General features: G+C 38.1%; 3 protein-coding genes across 4 annotated transcripts in view; 2 read left to right on the top strand and 1 right to left on the bottom strand.

Annotated features, from left to right (window-relative positions):
- Window positions 1–102: 102 nt before the first annotated feature.
- Window positions 103–3559, bottom strand: LOC121300919 (glycerol-3-phosphate phosphatase-like). Its single transcript, XM_041229909.1, has 2 exons — window positions 2741–3559; window positions 103–2334 (listed from the first exon to the last, which is right to left on the bottom strand). Exons 1-2 carry the CDS (start codon window positions 3333–3335, stop codon window positions 2009–2011), a joined length of 921 nt encoding a protein of 306 aa, XP_041085843.1. The 5' UTR covers window positions 3336–3559; the 3' UTR covers window positions 103–2008.
- Window positions 3560–3976: 417 nt separating this feature from the next.
- Window positions 3977–14853, top strand: LOC121300915 (transcription factor E4F1-like). 2 transcript variants are annotated; one of them, XM_041229904.1, is made up of 14 exons: window positions 3977–4277; window positions 5377–5525; window positions 5702–5792; window positions 6504–6706; window positions 6863–6983; window positions 7231–7383; window positions 7467–7624; window positions 7727–7921; window positions 8171–8276; window positions 9494–9711; window positions 12781–12979; window positions 13105–13265; window positions 13482–13544; window positions 13887–14853. In XM_041229904.1, the coding sequence occupies exons 1-14, from the start codon at window positions 4187–4189 to the stop codon at window positions 14226–14228; spliced, it is 2250 nt and encodes a 749-aa protein (XP_041085838.1). In that variant the 5' UTR covers window positions 3977–4186; the 3' UTR covers window positions 14229–14853. The 2 variants fall into 2 exon arrangements, with proteins under 2 accessions (XP_041085838.1, XP_041085837.1); XM_041229903.1 differs by having other exon boundaries at window positions 5699–5792.
- A 7653-nt stretch (window positions 14854–22506) lies between these two features.
- Window positions 22507–23185, top strand: part of LOC121300929 (delphilin-like) — a 48182-nt gene continuing 47503 nt past the window's right edge. Inside the window, exon 1 of the mRNA XM_041229919.1 lies at window positions 22507–22776. Coding sequence (XP_041085853.1) covers window positions 22692–22776 — 85 coding nt within the window. The 5' untranslated portion in view covers window positions 22507–22691. The remainder of the gene's footprint in view (window positions 22777–23185) is intronic.

Genomic DNA, 23185 nt, shown 5'->3' with positions numbered 1-23185 from the left:
AGTAATTGCAAATAAAGACTTGATTGTTCAAATGGCAATCAAAAGAAAAGTGCATGTAGATGGATATTACAATACAGTACTTAGTAAATATAAAACACATGGTTACTGGTAATATATCAGACATTTTACTGCATAGGTAATTACTATTCTAAATGGAATAGAGTGTTTTTATGGATTTTTACACACTAAAGGAAATATGAACATCTGGACATCACTCAGCACTGACATTTTACAGCACACTGTCCAATTCAAGTACAGGTAATAATAACTACACAGTTGTTCACACATTATTACTTTATAACAGCCTCAAGAAATCATTCTACAAACAGTTGTATAGGTTACACAGTGATCTTTAAATACTGAAATATTTTTGTTTAAAATAGTGAAATTTTTTTCACTTTAAGATCTGTTTAATTATATCTTAGCCTGGATTTTCTCTGCAGTTATATAAATTTGGAATGAACACGCATATTCATTATAGACGTATTGCACAACCTCAGGGTTACAGTACTTGTCAGCTGTTGTAGTGTGTAAAATTGTTCATAACAAGGAGTAAACTCACACATCAGCTATGTAAAGGGACAACATTCTGCAGACACAAATCAATACAATAATGGGACTGCATTCATAAAAGTTGCTAAAGAATATCACTGGTTCTTAAAATCTTTGCGACACACGTCATTAAAAAATAGTTGCAAATAAATTGTTATTTTATGAATATACATGTGATAAATAAACATTTTCCCAACCATACAGCAATGGATTTCAAGCCGGTGTTAGTATTAGGCCAATACAATTAAACCACAAACATAAATTAAATGTTACCTCTCAAGAGGATTTTCCCTGGTTAAATACTTTTAACAAATAAAACAAAAATACTGCTCTGTATTTTATTTCAGCGTTGTTGATTTGGCCCTATTTGGGCAATACTTCTCTTTTTAAAGTATACTGAACTGCTATTAACAAAAAAGTATAGTACTCATGTACAGTAGCAAGAAACAAGCTCCAATGTTCAGAAAGAAAACCCTGTCATCCAGTTATAACAGAAACCTAGCAAGAAACAAAATTGTTCTATATGAGTTGTCTTGATGGTTACATTTTTAGACTTCTTTCTTTTACCTTGCATGTAATCCTATTAGCTACCACACACACTTCATATAGTTTTTACCTGTCAGAGTGCTAGGTAGGTAATATGACCACAGGTGAGTAAAATATCACCTTTACAAAGCCACACTGATGAGAAGGAGATGCCTTTTCCCAGAGCAGATGGCTGCTTTAGTTTTTACTGCTGACAAGAAGGATCATCATAAAGACAGCAAGGCTTTCTTAAATGTATTTTATGACTTACGTCTGGTTTCACAGACCCGGATTAGCATTCACCTTGGAGCATTTTACCTAGCGTAAGATTAAGTAGTCCATGATTAGTGCTAATCGGGGTCTGTGGAACCAGCCATGAATATTTAAGATAGGGAAGACTTAACCAATAAATTTTAAGTCAGATGCAGCATTGATTATAGTAAAATGATATACATTTAAAGTATATTGAAGTGCCATTTAAAAAAATAATCTAATTATCACTGCCCTTTAACTCAATATTAATCTCACTGGCATTTTCCACCAATATAAAGTACAATGGTAAGTGCAGGTTTATCAAATTAGGGCAGAGGTATGAAGAAACTAAAAACCTTTAAGTATTAAAGTTGTTTGTTATCGGTACATTCCTACATGACTGCAACTGTCTAAATATCAGTGCCCTAAAGAATTTACCAAGACCATCTTCAATGATTAAGTCTTCTAGGTGTCAATTTCTTGAAATCTACAGGTCACAGTATTCCCAATACAGTACTAATGGCTGATAAATGTATTTACCTCACATTCATTAACTTTCTTTAAATACTTTTAAAAATGATATTACGATATTTTCTATTATACTATATTTAAATCAGGTAACTTGAAAGGCCGCGGGTATGGGTACTCTGAAAACACACTAAGTGAGAGTACAGCCTCTTCATCCCTGCAGGGCTGGCAATAGGTCAGCAATGGTCTCCACGTAATAATCCGGGACCATGCCTGTCCGCTCAGGGCAGTGGCTCTCTTGGTGGGCTGTAGCCTCATCCAGATGGGAGACTCCAGTGAGGGTCAGCAGGGTCTTCAGGCCACAGTTGGAGCCCAGCAGGATGTCAGTGTCCAGCCGGTCACCCACCATCACTGTCCGGGCCGGGTCGATCCCGTACTCACTGACTACGCAGTCAAACATGAAGTGGCTCGGCTTGCCAATGATCTGAGCCTTGCGCTGGGATACCGTTTCCACAGCTCGGACCAAACACCCTGTGCCTGAAGAGAAAAAAAACAACAGATATATATATATATATATATATATATATATATATATATATATATATATATATATATATATATATATAGACACACACACACACACACTCACGATGCTCAACCATGTGGTATATAGTATTACTAACGTTAAACCAGTTCAATAATCAATACTCCCCACTGATAGCTTTTCACAGACAGAAAAGGCTGCAGTTTAGACTGGCTGCATGAAAGATGGGAGCACATACAACTGCACATGCTGTTGCATGCTGCATATTACCAAGTGCATGATAACAGTGGAGATATGTCAGCTCTTCTTTATTTATTTACCTCTGTGTTGATCAATTCTAGTTTTAAAAAACATATCTAAATAAATAATTAAGTAACAAACACAAAGACATTAACAGACCTGGCACTGCCCTTCCTCCTTCCAACGGCAGCCTGGTATCAGTATTGGTGCCCACAAACAGACAGTTAGGATTGTCGAGGTATTTGAGCGCTTTGGTCAACTTCATGTAGCTGAAATGCTCATCAAACCCCACAACCACGGCTTTCACCTCGGGGTCCAAGGGAACATCAGCCCAGTCACTTTGCCCACCAAAGACTGGGTCTGGACCAGACCCTACTGTCTGAATACCTGCTGTTTGTAACTCCTTGCTTAGGGCATTGCCGCCTACAAGATACACTTTCCCGTCTAGTTTTGCGATGTGCTTTAGGAACACAGCCGAGCAATACGCCGTGCCAAACACCTCTTCAGTTTTAGCCTGAAACCCTAATTTTGCCATTTTCTCCGCATACATCTCCCTGGTTTTGGTGCTGTTGTTGGTGACAAAAAACACGCGTTTGCCGTTCTTTTTCAATAAATTGATCACCTCGGGGGCACCCGGGATGGCCTCGTCCCCACGCCATATAACCCCATCGCAATCAAATAGAAAATTGTCTACCGAATTCAGCAGCTCTTGGATCAGAGGGCCGCTAAGCCTAGAGCATTTAGAGACAGCCATCTATCTGACAGTATGAGTGCACAGTGCTCGCTTGCACAATCCAAGCTACAAGTAACCTACAAGGCAGTACCTGTCAAAGTCTATGGCTAACGTAAACGGCAAAAAAATAAATAAATAAAAAATCGGCGAGTGACGATCTCATTCCGATACTGTAGACAGCTTTTCAATTCGCTATAGATCCCTCACATTGGGGATGACCTTCCTGTGTGATTTACAAGGTTGCCGACTGTACTTCCGCGCTTACTGTTAAAGGCATAGGCTTCAATTATAAGTTCCCAGTGAATGGTAATTGCTGCCATTTTAAATGACACATAAATAGCCAAGCAGATCAACAAATAAAAACACGAACGCAACTTAAAATACAAATTAGAGAAGCACGATTGTAATTCACTCTTAAAACGCCCGGAAGATTAAATCTAATACACCACTACATTTTCACTGTTAGTGTTATGGAAATATATCACATGTTTACGATATTTGCATTTTTTTTTAATACTGTGAACTTGGGCAAGTCATTGTGATTTCATGTATAACCTCTAACACTGTCACACAGCTGCGTGACATGCAGTACTATGCAAACATTTGACAGTGTGACTAACACTTAAAGCGGAGGGGGGGGGGGGGGGGGGGGGGGGGTCACATTTAAACAAGTAACTCGTCATTATAACTAACTAGCTCTTTGGGGGATGGGAAGTGGGCGCTGCTGTTTATATTATGGTATTTAACCAACTTTTCATCTATGTGTTCACGACTCGCCTCTCAGCCCTCCCTGTTGTTATGACGACCAAGTCGTAAATCCGCCATGTTTTCCTGGTTGCGGCGTTGCGACACAGACGGAGAGTCTGGGCGAAATGAATGTAGAAAATAATACGGCAGAAACAGAAAGCGAGCCGGCGGTACACGGTAACATCATCACAGTCCACACCACGCTTGGGGACGAAGGTTAGTACACTGGCGTTTTTAACATCAATAAGTTGATTATTTTATTGCAGTTTGCATTCTCAAGCGGCGAATGGTGAGAGCAGGCCCAATTTCCGGGCCTCACTTACTGTTTGTTACAGAAAAGATTGGATGGTATGTCGGTTACATTTCCAGCCAATAAAATGATTGAAGCAATTCTGTCAAAAAGCAGTCCAATATTATAAATAAAGTCTCCATCACTGCCGAACAGTACGTGTGTTTTAGGTTTGTTTTGTAGGTCCACTTGTCTTCTTGTGTGTTTTATAGTTTAAAATAAAATGAAGTGTTAATATATTCAGTACAGATTAAAAAAAAAAAAACATTGAGATGTTTAAGAATTGCCTTTGATATAGACAAGCGTGACCCCACTAGCCCCAGCATGAAACTGGACTGTATTATTATACATTGGTCGGAAATATATTGTTAGTGCCGAGAAGAAAAATTTATCACAAAGTGTCCTATTACTGTGGATATGAGCTTGTTTTTACAAATGTGCCTACTTACACTATAGTGGTCGACTCGGACTTTGAGTTACTAACAAGTCACAATCAGTAGATGGCAGCAAAGGCCACGCATGGTCTGACTGGTTTAGAAGATGCCCTTCACTTTAATAGATTGGCATAGCCTGACTAATATACAGTTGTGGCAGGGCAAACACCCATAATGGAAATAGTGTGTTAAATCTGTCGCTGCCAACAATCACAGGTGTGGCCATTCCACAATTAGGTAAATGAATGCTAACTGGGGCAAAGCCACCTGTATAAAGGGAGAAATCCTGTGTGTGGTGGAGGACGTTTAGGTGAGTTTGGAACTGTTTTTATACTGTAGTTTGAAGTCAGTATTGAAAGTGAATGCTCTGCTTATAGGTGGTTGTTAGATTGTTTTGAGTGGACCTTTTATTTTGGCCCTTGTGCCTTTTTCTTTGTGTTCTTTGTAAATAATAAACGTGTACATGCATGCTTCTACTGCAGCTTCTTGAGGCTCCTTTTTGCCAGTACCGTCTTGGGCTACAGCACTAGCCTGCCACAGCATTATAGATCTCTATTAGCTCACTTTTTTTTTCTTCAACTATTCATTTTAGATGAAGATGTGCATAAATGTGGCCGCTGCCAGTGCGAATTCACCTGCCTCGAGGCTTTCATACAACACAAACTGCAGAACAGCTGCCAGCGCAGCCATGAAGTCATGCCCTCCAGCTTGGGCAGCAAGTACAGCCAGGAGGACAGCCAGGTAAACCAACAGGTCTGGTAATCTATCAGGAAACCCTTGCCTCTTAACTTCATTTTAGACTATAAATTATATATACTGTACTATACATGTTTTTATTTGAACATCCTTCCAGTGTGTCATTTATATAAATTAGTTATTTTGCAAAAAGTTACATCCTGTTTTTTCTTTCTTAGCAGGTTGTGTTGTCAGAAGAAATTACTGTTGCAGCTATAGTAGTGGATGATACTAATGTGCTGTCAGACAGAGCTGAAAGATCAACAATTGTAGGTAAGTTGGGGATGCATTAGTTCAAAGTATTTAAAGTTGATTTTTAAATGTGGTAATCTTGCTTTTGTCAAGGCATAGCTTAAAGGGTACATAAGGACCTTTTTATTTTATTGTTACATGTTCCCATGTGTTGCTACAACTGTTTACGTGAGGTGTGTGTTTGTTTTAATATATATATATTTTTACACTGACCACTGTTTACACTTAAATTACATTCCCTGCCTCAAGATGGCTTCCCATGTACCTGCATGGACCTCTCGGAACTACATTTCCTGTCATCCTCCTGCTCAGTGGTAAATCCATCTGTTACATTTGTGAGCAGGAGGATGATGGGAAATGTAGTTCTGAGAGGCCTGTGTGGGTACATGGGAATCCACCTTGATGCAGGGAATGCAATTTAAGTTTAAATGGTCAAAATATTAAAAAAAAAACAAACAAACATTAAAACAACACACACCTTACGTAAACAACAACACATGGGAACATGCAACACAATAAAATAAAAAGGTCCTTATGTACCCTTTAAATGTCATGGGATCTAGTATTTAAATATGCAATTGGATGGAAAGGGTGATTGCTACCATTGTTGTTTTCTGTATTTCTGTGACACTAGTGGTTGGATGGGGGTGTTTTTATTTTTTAAATTTTTGTACCAGGAAAGACTGGGATGGGATCCTTTACTATCCTACATTGAACATAATTATTTTTCAGACAGGCATGCTAATGCTGGTGTTTCCAGTAGCTTGCAGCAGCACCAAGGTGAGGAGTCAAAGAGGGCTGGTGAGGACGAGGAGGGAGAGACCAGCCAGGACAGCACAGAGGAGGTCAGCAAGGTGGAGGCTATAAATGCCAAGCTGACGGTTAACAGAGATGGGCGTTATGTGTGCCAGCTCTGTGAGAAGACCTTTAAAACGGTTAGTTGTGGTTAATTGCTGAATGTCATGTTAATCTTGATTAATTTTTAGGTTATTTTGAGAAGTCAAAATTGATATCCAATGCAGTAGTATCTATAATGCTGTACTGAATTAACCGCATATATAATTGTTATATACATGTGTTCCATATTTTAGGCAAATATCCTGAGAGCACACTTAAGTACCCACAGTAATAAGAAAAACTTCATGTGTAAGCTTTGTGGAAATGCTTTCAGAACAAAGGGCTCGTTGATACGCCACAATCGACGGCACACAGGTAAGAGATGCCCACCTAATTATATTGTAAAATAGTAATAATGGTACTTAAATTGGCCAAAAGACACTGTAAAGGTTAAAGGCAAGTTGAGTAATTTTATGAGTTACATGTATGTCCATAATATTTTTAAACACACTATTGTAAGATAAATAAAAGTACTTAGACGTGTTAGTGTTTATCTAAGATTTTGCTCGGTTTCCTTTTAACTTCTTGGTTAATGGATTAGTTGACTACTTTGTTTTTGCAGATGAGCGGCCCTATAGATGTAACATGTGTGGGTTATGCTTCAGAGAGTCTGGAGCGTTGACCCGACATTTAAAGTCTATCACACCTTGTACTGAGAAGATACGCTTCCATCAGTGCAAAGAGATACTTGTTCAAAAAGATGGTCAAACAAAAGGTCAGAATACAGAAATTAACTTTTTATTAGTTTAACTCTAGCATTAAATATAAATAAACAATGCTCCTCTCTCTTCCCCCTAGTGTCTATTGATACAGAATTGAATATTGTTCCAACTCATTTCATTAATCCTATGGAAGTACAGCAATCTAAGATAAATGTTGCGACTGACTCTGAGGAGAATGTTTTTCGAGAAGTCCAGGTGCAAATGGAAGTGGACAGCCCTGAAAAAAACCAACAGGTATCTTATAACATTAACGCCGTTTAAGTAAGATATAATTGTAAATACATTCAGTATTATGAGCTGTATACTTAACCTGGGCTGTTGCTCTCCCCTGGGCAGAATGAACAGAAAATAGATGGTGACAATCTGATTAGCCAGGCAATAATCAATTCGGGGATAACCATGGAAAACGTGAAGGAGGACACTATAGTGAAACATACAGAGGAACCAATGTCTGGAACAGAGGAAACTGAGGCGAGGATGGGCGAGATACAAGTCACGGAAGAGTGTGTTGAAACTGACTCTTTGGACACAGTAAGTATATTGTAATTTGTCAAGCCATAAAACTACTGCAGCAGCAGTGACTTCTTGGTCTATTTTAGGAACAAAACTATTTTCCAAAGATGGTTCTTTTGCTTTTGTTCTCAATGCATTCAACATTTAAGTTCTCTTATTTCTTCTCTTTTCATGAAGATAATGGTCAGTGTTTTCCTTAATTAGCTTCAGGTACATTTATAACAGTTGTTTCTGACCGATACATTTTGATTCCCTTTTGTTTGGTAGGAACTTTCAAGCCGGCAACGTGACCATAAAACCTACAAGTGTCCACACTGTAATCGGGTCTTCAGTGGACCAAGTTACCTTCGTTTGCACGTTAAAGGTCACTTGGGTAAGTAGGTGGTTATTTTTTTCTGCATTCCGTTAGACCTGGGTTGTCTAATCCTGGAGGGCCGGTGCCCTCCTGGTTTTTGTTCAAACTGTACACTGAATTGATTCATTGGACTAATTAAGCTTAAGGGCTTGATTGGTCTAATTAAGTAACTTGGGGCACAGTTGTAGCAAAAGCCAGGAGGGACACCGGCCCTCCAGAACCAGGATTGGCCACCCCTGCTTTAGACCAACTATCCCAAGATTTAATGAAACTGTTACAAGAAATAAGTGCCCATAATGTCAATGAATGTTACAGTAACCTACGTTTTCACTGTGTTCTTTTTCAGCACTTTAATGACTCAACCACACACAACACCTGATTTTTTCAAAGCGCGGTTGTGCTATTTTTATTTTCATAGACAAAAATAAAATAAACAAAACCTAACTCCATTTGGAGTACTAAACCAAACCCTTCCACAGGAACCTTATACTAACAAATCAGACAGCTACTCTGCTTGCCGATTTAAAATGAAAACACACTTTACAGAAAAAGGATTTACACAGTACCTTTTCTTTAGCAACAAACTGTCTGGCTCTTCACACAACAGCAGAGACTGTGCTCACAGGGATATTCAGATACTTTGATATTTTTTTGTCATTCCTTTTCAATGACTTTATCCCTGACTTGCTTTGAAAGTTCCTTGGTCTTCATGGTTGAGTCTTTGCTTGAAATTCACCTGACCAAAACCTCACAAAGACAGGTGTTTTTATTCTGAAATCATATAAACCACTAATATTGCACACAGACAGAGGCCATTCAGCTAATTGTGTGGCTCGTTAAGATAATTTTGTGCACGTGAATTTAGGTTTGCCACAGCAAAGGGTTTGAATACTTTTGCAATCGTGACTTGTCAATTTTTTTTTATATTAATGATCTATTTACTTCTTTTTTTTGTTTGTTTTTGCTTTGAATGTGTGGAGTAGGTTGTGTATATAACACATATTAATTCAAAGTGTCATGACTGCAAGCTTTAAAGCAACAAAATGTGAAAACTGTGAGAGGGTCTGAATACTTTTGAAAGGCACGGTACCTTGAAGTAAAAAAATTACTTGAGATTTAACTGTGTGCAGCTCAACTTGTCACTAATGCACTAAGAAAACTAGTTAATAAACAGTCAGGATTACTGTTTCTGTTATCAGCCACTGTGTAAGTAATACTGATATTTGTCTGTTTAGGGCATAGGCCATTTAAATGCTTGGACTGTGAGAAAGAATTCATCACGTTGTACCTCCTAAAGAAGCACATGGAGTGTCATGTCGGAGAGCGGCGCTTTAAGTGTGGGGAGTGCGGGAAGTTGTACAAGACCATTGGACACGTTAGGGAGCACATGAGGGCACACTCTGACGAGCGGCCCTACTCCTGCTCCGAATGTGGAAAGGGCTACAAGACTAAGGTAATTTTATTATAGCTTGGACCTTGATACATTAATATTCTAAAATACACATCAGAGGAGGTTTCTCAGGGGGAGCCTGGGGAGGCAGTGCCTCCCCCATTTTTAAATTTTGTGTGTGTGTATATATATATATATATATATATATATATATATATATATATATATATATATATATATATATATATATATATATATATAAATTGACCACAAAACATATAGTACAATTAATAATACAAGTATAAGTCTCTGTGTGTGTACATGTGTTAACAGTACAAAAATAGTGATTGTAAGCAATATATCGCCTTTTGCAGGTGCAATTCTAATGGTGGCGCTTCCTCCATGGGCTTTGCCTATCTCGGTTTCTTCCTATTGAAATTGCTTAAGAAACGTGGTGCTTGAACATGTTATCTCTTATTGGATTAAGCGCAGTAATTCTTTTAGTACAGGGAGACAGCACCACCGACCCTGTATTGCACATGTGTGAGAGAGCGAGGATTGAGAACAAGGAGACAGCAAGAAATACAGAGCGTGAGCTAGATGCAATTGGAACTTGACCATTTTAATTATCGCAGTTACACAGATTTGGAAATATTAATATATTAGGAGGAAGCCTTAGTAATTGGAGGTAGGATAGGAGCTTCTTATTTTTTATTATTATTCAAATTGTCTGCTTTTTAAACTTTGTTAGAGTGCTGATTTTAGGTTACTTTTTGCAAATACGGAACATTAACAGCTATTGTAAAATGGCAGATGATCGGCTGTTAAAAGTTCCCTTTCGATCCCTCGAATACACTGAGGTTTGTGTAAAATCTGAAGGTAGGCCTAATCCTGAAATTACTCTCATCAGCTGCTGCAATTTCAAGAATTTAGATTGATCTGTGAAACTCTAAATCAAAGGAGCATGTCAGTGCTGAGATTGACACTGCTGGGACAAACTCGCATCGAACACGTAATAGACGAAGGGGCATGGGTGCTCATTGCAAAACAGTGAAAACGTGAAGAGGAACAGGGCTATTCTTAAACGCTGTATCGATGCAACCACTTTCTTGGGCCGACAGGAGTTGGCTTTCAGAGGGCACAACAAGAGAAGATTCGGCCAACAAGGGAAACTGTCGGGAGCTCGCAGAGGTAATCGCTCGCTATGATGAGTTACTTGCAACTCATTTAGAGCAGTCTACTGTTTTTACTGGAATGTCGGACAATTCAGAAGGATTTGATTTCTTCCGTTTCTTCAGTGCTGGAGGAGAAAAAACGAAGTAAAAAATGTCCCTTTTTTTTGCATGGCAGATTGGTGAAACTACTGATATTAGCTGTCATTCTCAGCTTTCTAGCATTGTGCGATGCGTGGATGAAGCTAGAAGTATTCAAGAGAGTTTCCTCGGTTTCTTTGTTGTAACTAGTGGACGAGATGCGCAGTCAATTTTCAATCTTGTCAGTTCAACAATGGCAGGGTTTTATTATGGGGGGAAACTTGTTGCACAGACGTACAATGGCGCTGCTGTGATGGCATCTCAGTTAAACAGGCTTCAAGCTAAAGTAAGGGAAGTGGCTCCCAGCGATGTCTTTGTACATCGATGTCATCGTCTCAATCTTGTATTAAGCCAAGGGGTAAAATGAATTACACAGGCTAGAGTATTGCAGCAAGAGGCAATGGATGTTGTATTCTGCAAAAACAGGATCGAGAATCTGGTTCGTTCTACAGAAGAGAAAAAATCTGAAGCAGCTTTCAACAACATCTGAGAAACCAGCGAACGTGACAGACAACCCAGCTGATGCAGACACGGGAAAGAGATGCCACTAAGGCGGGTTCGCAGTCGCGCCAAGACATAAAGCTGAATTACAGGGCAAATTTAAGCAGCGACATACAAACTTTGATAGCCTGGGATTCCTTGAGCTGTTGAATGCCGAAGTTTGCAGCAATGAACAACAATTTTCTGGAAAAAGCAATGGGCTGTTTAACGTGGGGATATGCATGATTTTTTTAAATGGAACGTCTGAAAACAGCTTCAGGTTTTTTATTTGGACAAGGAGTTAGGTGGCCAGAGTGGCAAAATGTCTGATTGACTGCGTTGCTTCAAAGGCAATGACCTAGACAAAGCTAAACTGTGCAAGCTGATGTGCTTAATAACAACCATCGGAGCAACCTCGGCCGGTGCGGAAAAAAGTTTCTCCTGCCTCCAAAAGACTGAAGAGTTACACAACAAACAGTATGGGACCAGAACACCTCAAAAACTTTTTATTACATTCTTAAAGCTAACTTTTGTTTGTATAAGTCAGTTTTCAATGTTGTCATAATATTTGTGCTTTTATGTTTATTGTTATTTATTATGAAATTATTATAATTCTACTGAGATGATAATTATTCAGTTGTATGCTTATTTGTGGACATTTGTATGTGATCTACATTATAGTTTTAAATACATTTATAGCTGGGGGGGATTCTCTTTTTCTAATTACATTGGTGGTTAAATGCAGAACAAGGAAGCACTAGCTATGGTGTAGCTCATGTAATATTAATATATAATTAACTATAATTCTCAAAAAACTATTTAAAGCAAACATGCTACCTGTAGTGTTGTATACAGTCGTTTATGTATATCATTTTTAATACAGTAGATTATATTACATTATTGTTTATTACAGTAGATTACCAGCAGTGAAACAGGGAGACAGACCAGAGAGAGAGAGAAAAGGAGGGATTGAAAGACAGAGTAGACCTCAAACGGCCATCCACCCAGTCTGCCCTGCTGTGTGACGCTTTGTGATCAGAGAAAGGGAGGGAGAATAATACGTCTTCAGCTAACCACCCACCTAGGGAGCCTTTTCCACACTAACACCAACCTGTGAGCTGCTCTGTGACACCCTTATATACACAGGTAGGCTCCTTGTGACACACACCAACACGCATCAGTGCCGTACAGTTGGGTTCAGCCACAACTCAAACTCACTAATTCTCCACTCGCAGTCCCGCCTCCCCTGCCACATAACTCACCAGCCACCACCTGATATATATATTTAAGTATGTTGTTGTCTTTAAGTTATGCCCGTTCTCTTTTGTTTTGTTTTTAGAATGCATTGCAGGTACACGTACGGACTCACTTTAACGAGAAGCCCTACATGTGCCAGTTCTGCTCGCAGGGTTTCAGGGAAAAGGGCTCTCTGGTGCGGCACATCCGCCATCACACAGGAGAAAAACCATTCAAGTGTAACAGGTGTGGACGGGGCTTTGCAGAGCACGGCACACTGAACCGACACCTCCGAGCCAAAGGTTGGTGGCTCTTACTGTTTATTGAAGTTACATGTTTAAATTATTTTTGTTTGTGTTAAATACTATGAGATAAATATATACTGTATTTTATTTGCTTTGTAACTAGAACTACTTTACATATTTAGGGGGATGCTTTGTGGGAATGAAGGATTGTAAGCAGGTAGAGGTTTCTGAGGAAGACCCTTCTGCAGGCAATGTTGCTGCAGCCATCATCGCTGATGACCCTCCTACTGTTCTGGTAGAGTTCTCCTCGGTGGTGGCTGACACACAGGAATACATCATTGAAGTAAGTGAAAGAACAGCAGCAGGTACCAGACGTACTCTTGTGCTAATTCTGGTTCTTGGCATCGCCATCCTTTCCAGTTCTGAATTAAATCCAATTTCATAGCCCCAGTTTTTCATTATTTTCTTTAATGAAGTTAAAAAGGCAGTGAGTTTGGATTAAAATCCCAGCTCCGGTACACAGTGCTCGGTCAAATTCCTGTGGTTTTCTTGTTTTAAGGCTCCTGGTGAAACGGCTGAATCGGGTGAAGAAGGTGGACTCGTACAGGATGGCAGCCATCGGGTGAGTCCCTTTTATTGTTTTGTTTCCTTCACTGTCACATTTCTGCTTTTCCTTCATTTCCCATCATCCTCCTGCTGACCCATGTAACTGAAGTGGATTTACCAATGAGTAGGAGGATGATGGAAATGTAGTTCTGAGGTCCATGCAGGCACATGGGAAACCACCTTAAGACAGGGAACGCAGTTTAAACGTTTTTTAAAAAGTGGTCAATGTAAAAAAATAAATGTAAACAATACACAGACCTTACTTAAACAGTTGCAGCAACACATGGGAACATGTAACACAATAAAATAAAAAGGTCATTATGTACCCTTTAATTTACAATCTATGTTCTTCACTTAGGTTGGAAGGCACATAATGAATGTGGTACAGCAAATAGTGAATCAGGCTAACTCCGGCCATCAGATTATTGTTCAGAATGTCGCAGCGGATGAAAATGCTGGGATATCTGCAGACTGCATGGATACCATCACCATAGCAACGCCAGAGAGTCTCACTGAACAGGTTGCCATGACATTGGCCACTGCCATAAGTGATGGCACTATACTGACAACAGAGGGCAGCCTGGATGCTGGGGATGGGGCTGTCGCCATGGTGGCTTCACAGGACATTGAGATAATGGAGCAAACTGAGGAATATGTCATTGCTTCACCAGAAGTGGAGATTCAGACAGTCATCATTTAAGACCAGTCATATCTTATTGGTTACTTGCGATTCAGTGTCATATAAACCATTATTCTGTGCATAATGTGTAATAGAAAAAAAAAAATCAGTAAATTGGTTATACAGGGATGCTTTAAGCCATATAATTGCAACATGTCCATGTGTTTACATAAGTCTTACTTTTGTTACTCCATGTTAATTGATTGATCTTTTAGTTTTGTCTGCACTTGTACTGCCTTACACAATTACAGCTGTAATAGTCAACCCTGTTACATGGCAGCAACTCATCAGAGAATAGATGGCAAGGCAACGGGCAAGCCTTAAAAAAAGAATATGAATAATTTGTGGTAGAAAATAGGAAATGTAAAAGGTATTATTAACAGCAACACAGATGGAATATCTGTGATCTGGTCAAATATTCAATTGTTGCAGATTGATGGCAGGCCTACTGGTAGTCTTTCTGGTGCTGTTGTTGTTTCGCAGTCAGATGGCCATTACACTGCTGCAATCATTCCTGGTTTACTCATTTAATAGGCAGTTTGTTGAAAATTGAGAATACCAAGGAGAAGCAGAGCTGGAAAGTAATGAAACCTGGAACAAAAATCTGTAAAAAAAAAAAAAAAACAAAAAAAAAAAAAAAAACCAACCAAAGAATTTCAAAATAAAAAAAAAAAAAAAATAGATATAGAGATATAGAGATATAGAGATATATATAGATTATATATCTCAGTATCTCAGATTTTCTATCAGCGGAGTGAACTGCCAAAGCAGAAAAGGTACGCTATTGGAAAATGTTACAGGAAAAAATTAAGTGCCTTTTAAAGAAAACCTAAAGACACCAAGCAACATTTATTAACAGCTTACATGATCCCAGGAGCTCTTATTCCAGTCAAAACACATTACTAAATATTTGATCGGTCAAAGCAAAAACTCCTTAATAGACTAAAAATATAGTGGTTTGCTGTGCGTGATGTCTGTATTGTTACGTTTGTTTCAGGGATTTTTGCTCTTGTATTGTTTTATGCTTACTGCAACCATGTAGCTAGATTTAGCTTAAATGTCACATTTTGTAGTACTGTAAATATGAATATGTATTGTAACCTATCAACCACCTACCTGTACCTTGTCAGTGCTTTTAATTAAATGATACTTCACTGATTCAGTGGCTGAGTTCTATTGCTTAAAATATTACCTCTGACAGAGAATTTGGGCCATTCTATTTCTCAGTGCCATTACCAAAAATAGTAACACAAAGATAAATGGCACCTGAATTTAACTAATTTAAGTTATGAAATATAATAAGTCGCAAACTGAAAACCCCTTTTGATATAATTGTGTTCATTTGCTTACAAAGTGTACCACCAATATTAAAATAAATAAATACAAATAAGGATATTTTTCACCATCCAGGGGGGATCAAAAACCCCAGCATGAAGACTATTTGTGTGAATGTCAGGAAAAAGTGCAGTATCTATAGACGCTTGTCCTTTCCATGCAAATGGGGTTGCAGCATCCCTGGCAACAATTACCTGTGATGAATTCACCTGTATAACAAAGAACAGCCTAACAGACTGGAGGACTAAGTGGAGGAGGAGCCTGATTGCTAGGACAGTGAAGTGGGCTGCCTGAACTGAGAATCAACAGGTACAGCACAAAGTATTTGGTGTTGAAGGCTCCGATGCAGACACAGCTCCAAACACAGTGGTGATCCAACCTGTGGACACATGTTGCAGGCTCCTGTAAATAAAAAATTAACAAGGAGGTATTCAGTCTGGAAAACAGTGTGGTGGGCCATAGTTAATACGAGTGTTCCAAATCTTTTTTTTTTTTTTTTAAGGTGCACATAAATTCACTGCTATGCAAAAAAAAAGAATACGTCCGTAATACTTAGTAACTAATTTCAGTAATTTATTTATATGTACTTATTGTCTATTATATCTGAAAATTCTTATTTGTATTCATTTTGCACAAACCACTAACTTTGTAGTTTTAGAAATAGAGTGGGCTGAAAGAGACAAAGTTATGCTTTGGCATATGCTTAGTTGAAGGCATGTAAATATTTCAATAGTTGTAAAGGATAAGAATCAACATAGACTAAACAAAACCTACGATCATTGCAGTATTAATAGACTTCTCTAGCAGGTCATTCTTACGCAGTGTTTAGATTGGGTTGGCTTTACAGGACGCAAGCAGGGCACAAAACACCCTGATGATACATCGCTTGGTGATATGAGTGCAGCACTAAGAGAAGAAGTACATTTTCACTGTTAACAACACATGGGGCACGATAAGGCTTGGTAAACTTATATAAAATATCTCTGCAATAACCAAACATATCATAGGCAAACTCGCCATACACAGCTGCTTCTAGCATGAAGTGCAGGTTGAGGGGGGAAAAAAGAGTATATGAAAAAAAAAATCATAACCTCTAATCCTGCTAGTTTGAATGATACCCAATTACAGTCAAATGATTTTACTTCATAAATGTGACCACAGTTTTATTATAAAGTAATATATGTAATATTTAAATGAAACATTGTTATTGTGAAAGAGCATGTGGAGAATTTGATTGGAAGCTGTTTGCAGCCTTTCAGGAACCAAATGGGAAATTATCTGTTTATGCAAAAGGTTCATTTGATTAGGCATGTCTAACAAAACAACTGAATATTATTTAAATAGACTTTAAATGTAAAGCGTTAAATGAAAACCACTATTAAATGTAACAATTCAGCTTATGCCTATTTAACAGACTACTTAACAACAGCAAACTGCTTCTGGACTTAAATACTGCAGCACTTATCAGTTTGTGTGTCATGTGGTCACATCACGTAGTTTAACAAACTGAATAAAAATGTCCCTCACACTCTTTAAAATAGAAAATGTATTTGGTTTAACAGATTTTTTAAAAAATAACATGTCTTCTTGTAAACAGAATGTTTAACATTCTCATTTTGACCATTATTTGTTATTTGTTCCATTATCTGTCTACAGGGGAAACACTGCATCTCTATAGCAACAGCCCACTTTATCTGATAAACATCATGATGCTCTCAGCTTTGAAGCTGTGGCTATTAATTCAGTTTTAAATTAGCTGCCAACACTGCAATTGTAATAGCAGAAATATTTCAAAGAAGAACAACCCAGTCCTTAGGCAAATGCATGTATTATAAAGTTTACAAAGTAGACAATTGAAAGTTTTTTTTTCAAAGTGATCAAAGAAAGAGTGCTGCATGCATTAACATCTATAATTCATCAGAAGTAGCAATGAGGTGTTATGGACTAGTATTCTGAAGAGCTCCACTATGTAAAAGAGAAGCAACCGGTCTTAAGAAATCTTCCCCTCAAAGATGATTCAACAGTTTCCAGAAAACAGAATCTACATGGATGGGACTCTCCCGCTCCCTGCAAACTTAACATCAAGAATAAGCAAACAGTTGGTGGAAACATCCCTGTCTGAATATAAGGACAGACTGCCGAGGTTGTAAGTACGCAGTAGCCTTTAGAATTTGATTATTGCATTTACTTTACATGCAAAATCGTTGCACAGTGCATCCACCTCTTTACTATACAATGCACCTGTTCTGATTCCCTAAACTAGAAAGCATTCTCAAAGAGTTTTGATTAATTTGCTGCTTTACTCACATTGGTTAGATAAATGGAAAGCTTTTCAAGAGGAGATGGTCTTTTTCCTGAATATTTTCAAATTAGGGCAATGCATGTCAAAAGAGATACCACATAAATTAAGAACAAAGAAGGAAAGTCAATAAAAAAAAAAAGTTTAATATTAACACTATAGTTATCCAGGGTATCCAAGATGTTATATTGCAACTTTTAAGCCAAAAGGCTTATCCTCCAGATTCAACTGTACAGAACAGCACAATGGTCATGATGACCCAACCTGTTCACTTAGCATAAAAACAACATGTAAATGTTAAAAAAATGTAAATCAGCCTGCCAAGAAATGGTACCTAGTTAAATTGGATGCTTTAAATGGGTTTGCATTCTTTTTTGAGTAGTGCATGCATTTCAGGAACGTTGTTCAGGTCTGACTTAACAATATAGTCGTACACTTGCCACCTTTTTATTCAACAAGTAATTAAATAATGTGGTTATAAGGTTAACGTTGTGACATGAAATAGTTGAAATCCAAGCTAAAATAACTATGTTCTTATTTGCAAACAATTAAATCCTGATTTTTCTTTTTTCCCACAAACACCATGGCAGTACACAGGAATATCCCCTAGAAAGTGTCCTTAGAGCATCAGATGATTCTTAATGGTTAGGTTAAAGGTTATGAATTGGGTTTGAGGTTAGGTTTTAGGGCAGGGGTTGCTTAAGGTTAGGGTTGGGGTTGAGTTAGGGGTAGGGTGGCTTCATTTCGTAGCGTTGCCGAGCTCTGGAGGTGAAAGGTAGGACTAAATGGCTATGCCTTAGAACATTAGTGCACAACTTGGTCCTGGAGGACCGGTGTCCCTACAGGTTTTTATTCCAACTGCATCCTAAAGTACTTTATTGGACCTTATTAGAAGCTTAATTGGTCCAATTAACTACTTTAGAGTATAGTTAGAACAAAAACCAGGGGGGACACCAGCCCTCCATGAACCGAGTTGTGCACCACTGCCCTAGAATCATTTGATGCCCTCAGGACACTTAAAGCCTAGGGGTATTCTTTTACGCTGTGAACACCATGCGGAAGCGTTTTCAGACAGCCAAACGCAGGTTTGCATTCCTGGAGACTTCTGCCAATGGCACCCATGATTGGTTGCAATGTACCTCAACCCCTGGTAACTGAATCACCTATTGTTTACTGTACGTGTTTAACCGTGTAAAATGCATGAATAGTACAACAACACGGTATGCTTCAAGTCAGTTGTGAAGCATTAACATTTTTAACCTATGATAAAATAAGTTAAAATCACAGACAGCACTGTTTATAAAGTTTTAGTTCACTTTTAAAAATTGCAAGGTAATAAAGTACAGTCAGACAAGGATTGTAAATCACAGAGAAGAAAGCAAAGTTACTGTAGCAAACTTGTCAGGCTCGGACGAGTTTTTACTGCTAGACCGAATCACTTCATTTAAATTGAACAGTTGTCCGATGTACTTTAGTATGTTAAAAGGAACTACCCAATGACTTCTAAAATGTCTTAAGATGTTAAATAGTAAGTAGAGCGGTTTTGAAAAATGTGTAAAATTAGTTATACGTCCCCCTGTTACAACTGCTGAAATAACTTGTAATTTTTCTTTCCATTGTTAAGTTTTTACACCTATAACTTTAAAGTCTGTTTCAAAGCTATTTTCAAAATGTCTGCTCTAGTGCACTGGAGTTTTCTGTCCTCTAAATCACTACAGGAAGAGCAATTTAAAAAACATAACAAGTGCTCTGGCTTTTCTGTTCGGTACCCCATCATGAATCGTTATTGCTGTGTTACCTGTTTGACAATAATCCTTAAACTATCAGAGCACTAGAGCGGATATTTTAAAAAAAACAACAACAAAAAAAAAACTTTGTAACAGACTTTAAAGTTATAAGTAGAGAAAGTTGTCAGGATGTTAACAATAAAAAAAATACTGGTACTTTATTTAAACAGTTGTAGCAACACGTGGGGACATGTAACGTTATATTTTTTGGAGCCCCGCTATTTGCTCTAATCCCAGTAGGCTACAGTGCACAGAAGAAAAGGCATTAAGGATAAACTGAAAAGTTTTCAATATTATAAAACTGAAATTAACAATAACTTACAGTATCGGTCAGATACACTATATAATGCAATATACATTGTCTCAAACTAAACTAGTAATTAAAACAATGCAGTTTGTATTAAACACTTTCCAACATTTCTATCAGCCCTACAGTTATCAGAGGATTTGATTTTGCAGAATGGAAACACTCCTTACATTCACCCCTTTGGGATCTCGTTCAAATCTCACCAAGAGACACTGGATTGAGTTCTGTCAAACTGGTTCAGGGTTTGAAGACCCTATATAGCCTTGAGCCTTCGGTCCTCCTTGTAAACATTCAAACACTTTAATTATAATATAGGTTGAAGAAGAACTAAGCAGCTACTCAGATATGTATATTGCTGCTGTCAAATAGTGGACTACTGTACAGCATAAAACATTTAAAAGTAGCACCTAAACAAGAAAAAGTTACTCTGTACTTAAAAAAGATCCATACACATGGCTACCAGACATATTGTACTACAGTACTGTATTATGTTACAGCTGTGCTTGTATGCTGCAGCATAAACCTTTATGTCAGATATTCTTTCTGAGGCTATTGGGGACTGCTTGCATACTCAATGGCCTATTAGGTTACAGAGGCTGGATTGGACTAGCAAGGGAAGCTTGGACTAGTGCCATCAGATTGTACCTGCTCCCAGACGCTTTAAAGCCACTCTGATGCTTTTTTGTAGGGCACGTTAAGCTTTCTTTTAATCTGCGAAGAGTTCTGCTGGCTGCTGGTCACTGTGCACAAGGGTAAGCAAGCAAATGCTTTATGTTCTTCTTTTGGAGTCCCAGTTTTAATAATGTATTGACTTGAGCATGGAGGCAATTGAGGAATGCAGATCTACAATGTGTTTACGTGTGGAGCTTTTCATAGTTGCTGTTTTTAAAACGTGAATGTCATTATTGCAAATGTGATTCTATTACTTATAAATTAATAAAAAAAACTAGTCATCTGTCCTATAGAATCTTTATACTGTACAGTACGAAACAAACCTACTGTTGCTATTCTGGTTTACTCTTGTAATGTGTTCATTGGTGTGTTTTTTTAATGTAGAATTTGTTTTTAGTAGCTTGTGGTGAGCTACCTCTAGTGGGTGATCAATGTTATGACTGTTTACCAATATAATGCCTTCACAAAAGTGCTCTATTAAGCAACTGGCTCTTCGAACCCTCATATACTGTACCTTGTTGACTTTTAGTCGATGCAATACAGCAAAAAAGAAATACAGCTCAGTGTAATAGCAGCTAAGGGTGCCACTGTAGTTTTAATTTGTTGGCGTTTCTTCAACTTAAGTAGAATCACTAAATTATGAATGCGTTTCTACCACACCCTCTGGCTTTCTTTCATTAACTCACGCCTCACAGCCAGTCTGTTTTTACGTTGTTGTTATTGTTGTCTTGCTGCAAACTAAAATCTTTCTTAAGAAACACCGTAACTGGCCTGGAGGTGTTGCTGTTTCTGTATTTCAGTGATGATGGTTATAACTGGTAGCATTTCAAACAATGTATTTGTTTTTTGCAAACGTGGCTAGCGATTTTTGTCTCTATTGTGGGGCTGCTGTTACATTGTTTTGTTTTTTTGTCAGCGATATACTTTAGTATTTTTCCTCTTCCTTTAGTTCTGCAAGTTCTTATGGAAGCGCTCTAGCTAGCCATGAATACTTGTAAATTAGTCATGAATAGTAAGAACTCTCCTTCCCTGTTTCTGTAAACGTGACAGTGACTAGTTTCATATTGTATGTGTTGAAAACAACTTTCGTAGTATTGCAGAGGATGTATTTCCATATTTTTAAGGGGGAAATGTTTAATTACACCCCTGAATACACATTCCCCTCCTCCTATTTCCTTTACCACCTAGAGCTGCAAGCTGTAGTGTTAAAAGTAGGTTAAGCAACATAGTGGCAAGCAGTTTTCAGCGCAAATTACCTTTAGGGAATGTAAACCGGCAGTAACATTGCAGCAAGATATTGTATAACCTTACTGCTATTTGAAATAGGTTGCACTGTATATTTGGCAGGGAAAGCAAGTTAAATCACAGTAAAACAGTGTAAAAACTATGACTAATAAAAATGCACAGAAAAAGCAACATGAAAAAAGCATGGTAACCTGAAAGATGACCACACCAAATTGCCATGGTCAGCATATGACATGGGTTGACCTTGACGGAGTAAAACTATATTACCCTATTACAGAGCTTTGTGTCCCTCCTGCAAAGAGCCTATCCTGATTAGTATCTTTTTCTACCCTCCAATGTATCTTCTGTTTCTTTCTTTACTGCAGTTTATCTAACCCCAGGGCTTACATTTGACTTACTGTGCTTCACCTATAGCTGCTGCTTATATAGAAAGCGCAATTAACAGCAGAGCAATTGGCGTCCTTCCAAGGTTTGGCACACTCTTTTTTCTGGGCCAATTCTCTATTCCTCAGAGGGATGTGTGTTTTTAGAAAAGGGTCCTCGCAGTATCCTTCTTGTGGAAGAATTATTAAAGAGCCCTACGATGTGTCCTAGTTTTCTGATTAGAACTCTAACAGGACTGGCCGAATTCACCAGAGGTGCCACATGTACTCCGTGATACAAATCCACTCTCTTCCAATCCTTTTTTTCTGCAATTTTTTGACTCACCTTTAAGATGTGCAGCAAGGCTGTGATACCTTGTGCTCCTTTAAATTCCAAAAGCCTAAAACCAGTTGGTTGTTGATGAGAGGGGAATACAAGCCCATGTTCTTTCCTACAGGCCTTAGGTTTGACTCAAAATGAAGAAGTTTCTAAAAAATCGTAAAGGCAGATATTCTAAGCGACAGAGCTCATCTGGGTCTGGTTCAGCGGTCAAAGATTTCTGTAAGTAGATTTTCATTTTGTCTGATATAGAATTTGACCTGCTTTGCAAAGTGAACAAAAGGGCCTAATGTGGTTGCTTTGATTTCTCTAGTAATTCCTTGCTTGAAAGAGTTATATCCAATTTTCTCATCAGATGTTACATATATAATTGATATAAAACCTGTGTGACTCAGGGAACATCTAGTACTGTACATGAGCTGTGTATTGCAAGTTGTTCATTTCAGAATTTTTTTTTTTCTGCTGATTAGCAATGATTTCAGTAGCATTTTATTTGGTTCATAGTATGTGTGCAATATCCATTTATATTTATTGTACGTCAGTCTATCTGTAAAAGCATATGTATAAAATCTACACTTTCACTTGTTTTTACCAAATATATTGCGTCTTCTGCAGCTGCAATTATTTCTTA

Source organism: Polyodon spathula, chromosome 26 (genome assembly GCF_017654505.1).
Source record: "Polyodon spathula isolate WHYD16114869_AA chromosome 26, ASM1765450v1, whole genome shotgun sequence".
NCBI lineage: Eukaryota > Metazoa > Chordata > Actinopteri > Acipenseriformes > Polyodontidae > Polyodon > Polyodon spathula.
This window is presented reverse-complemented; position numbering and strand designations above follow the sequence as displayed.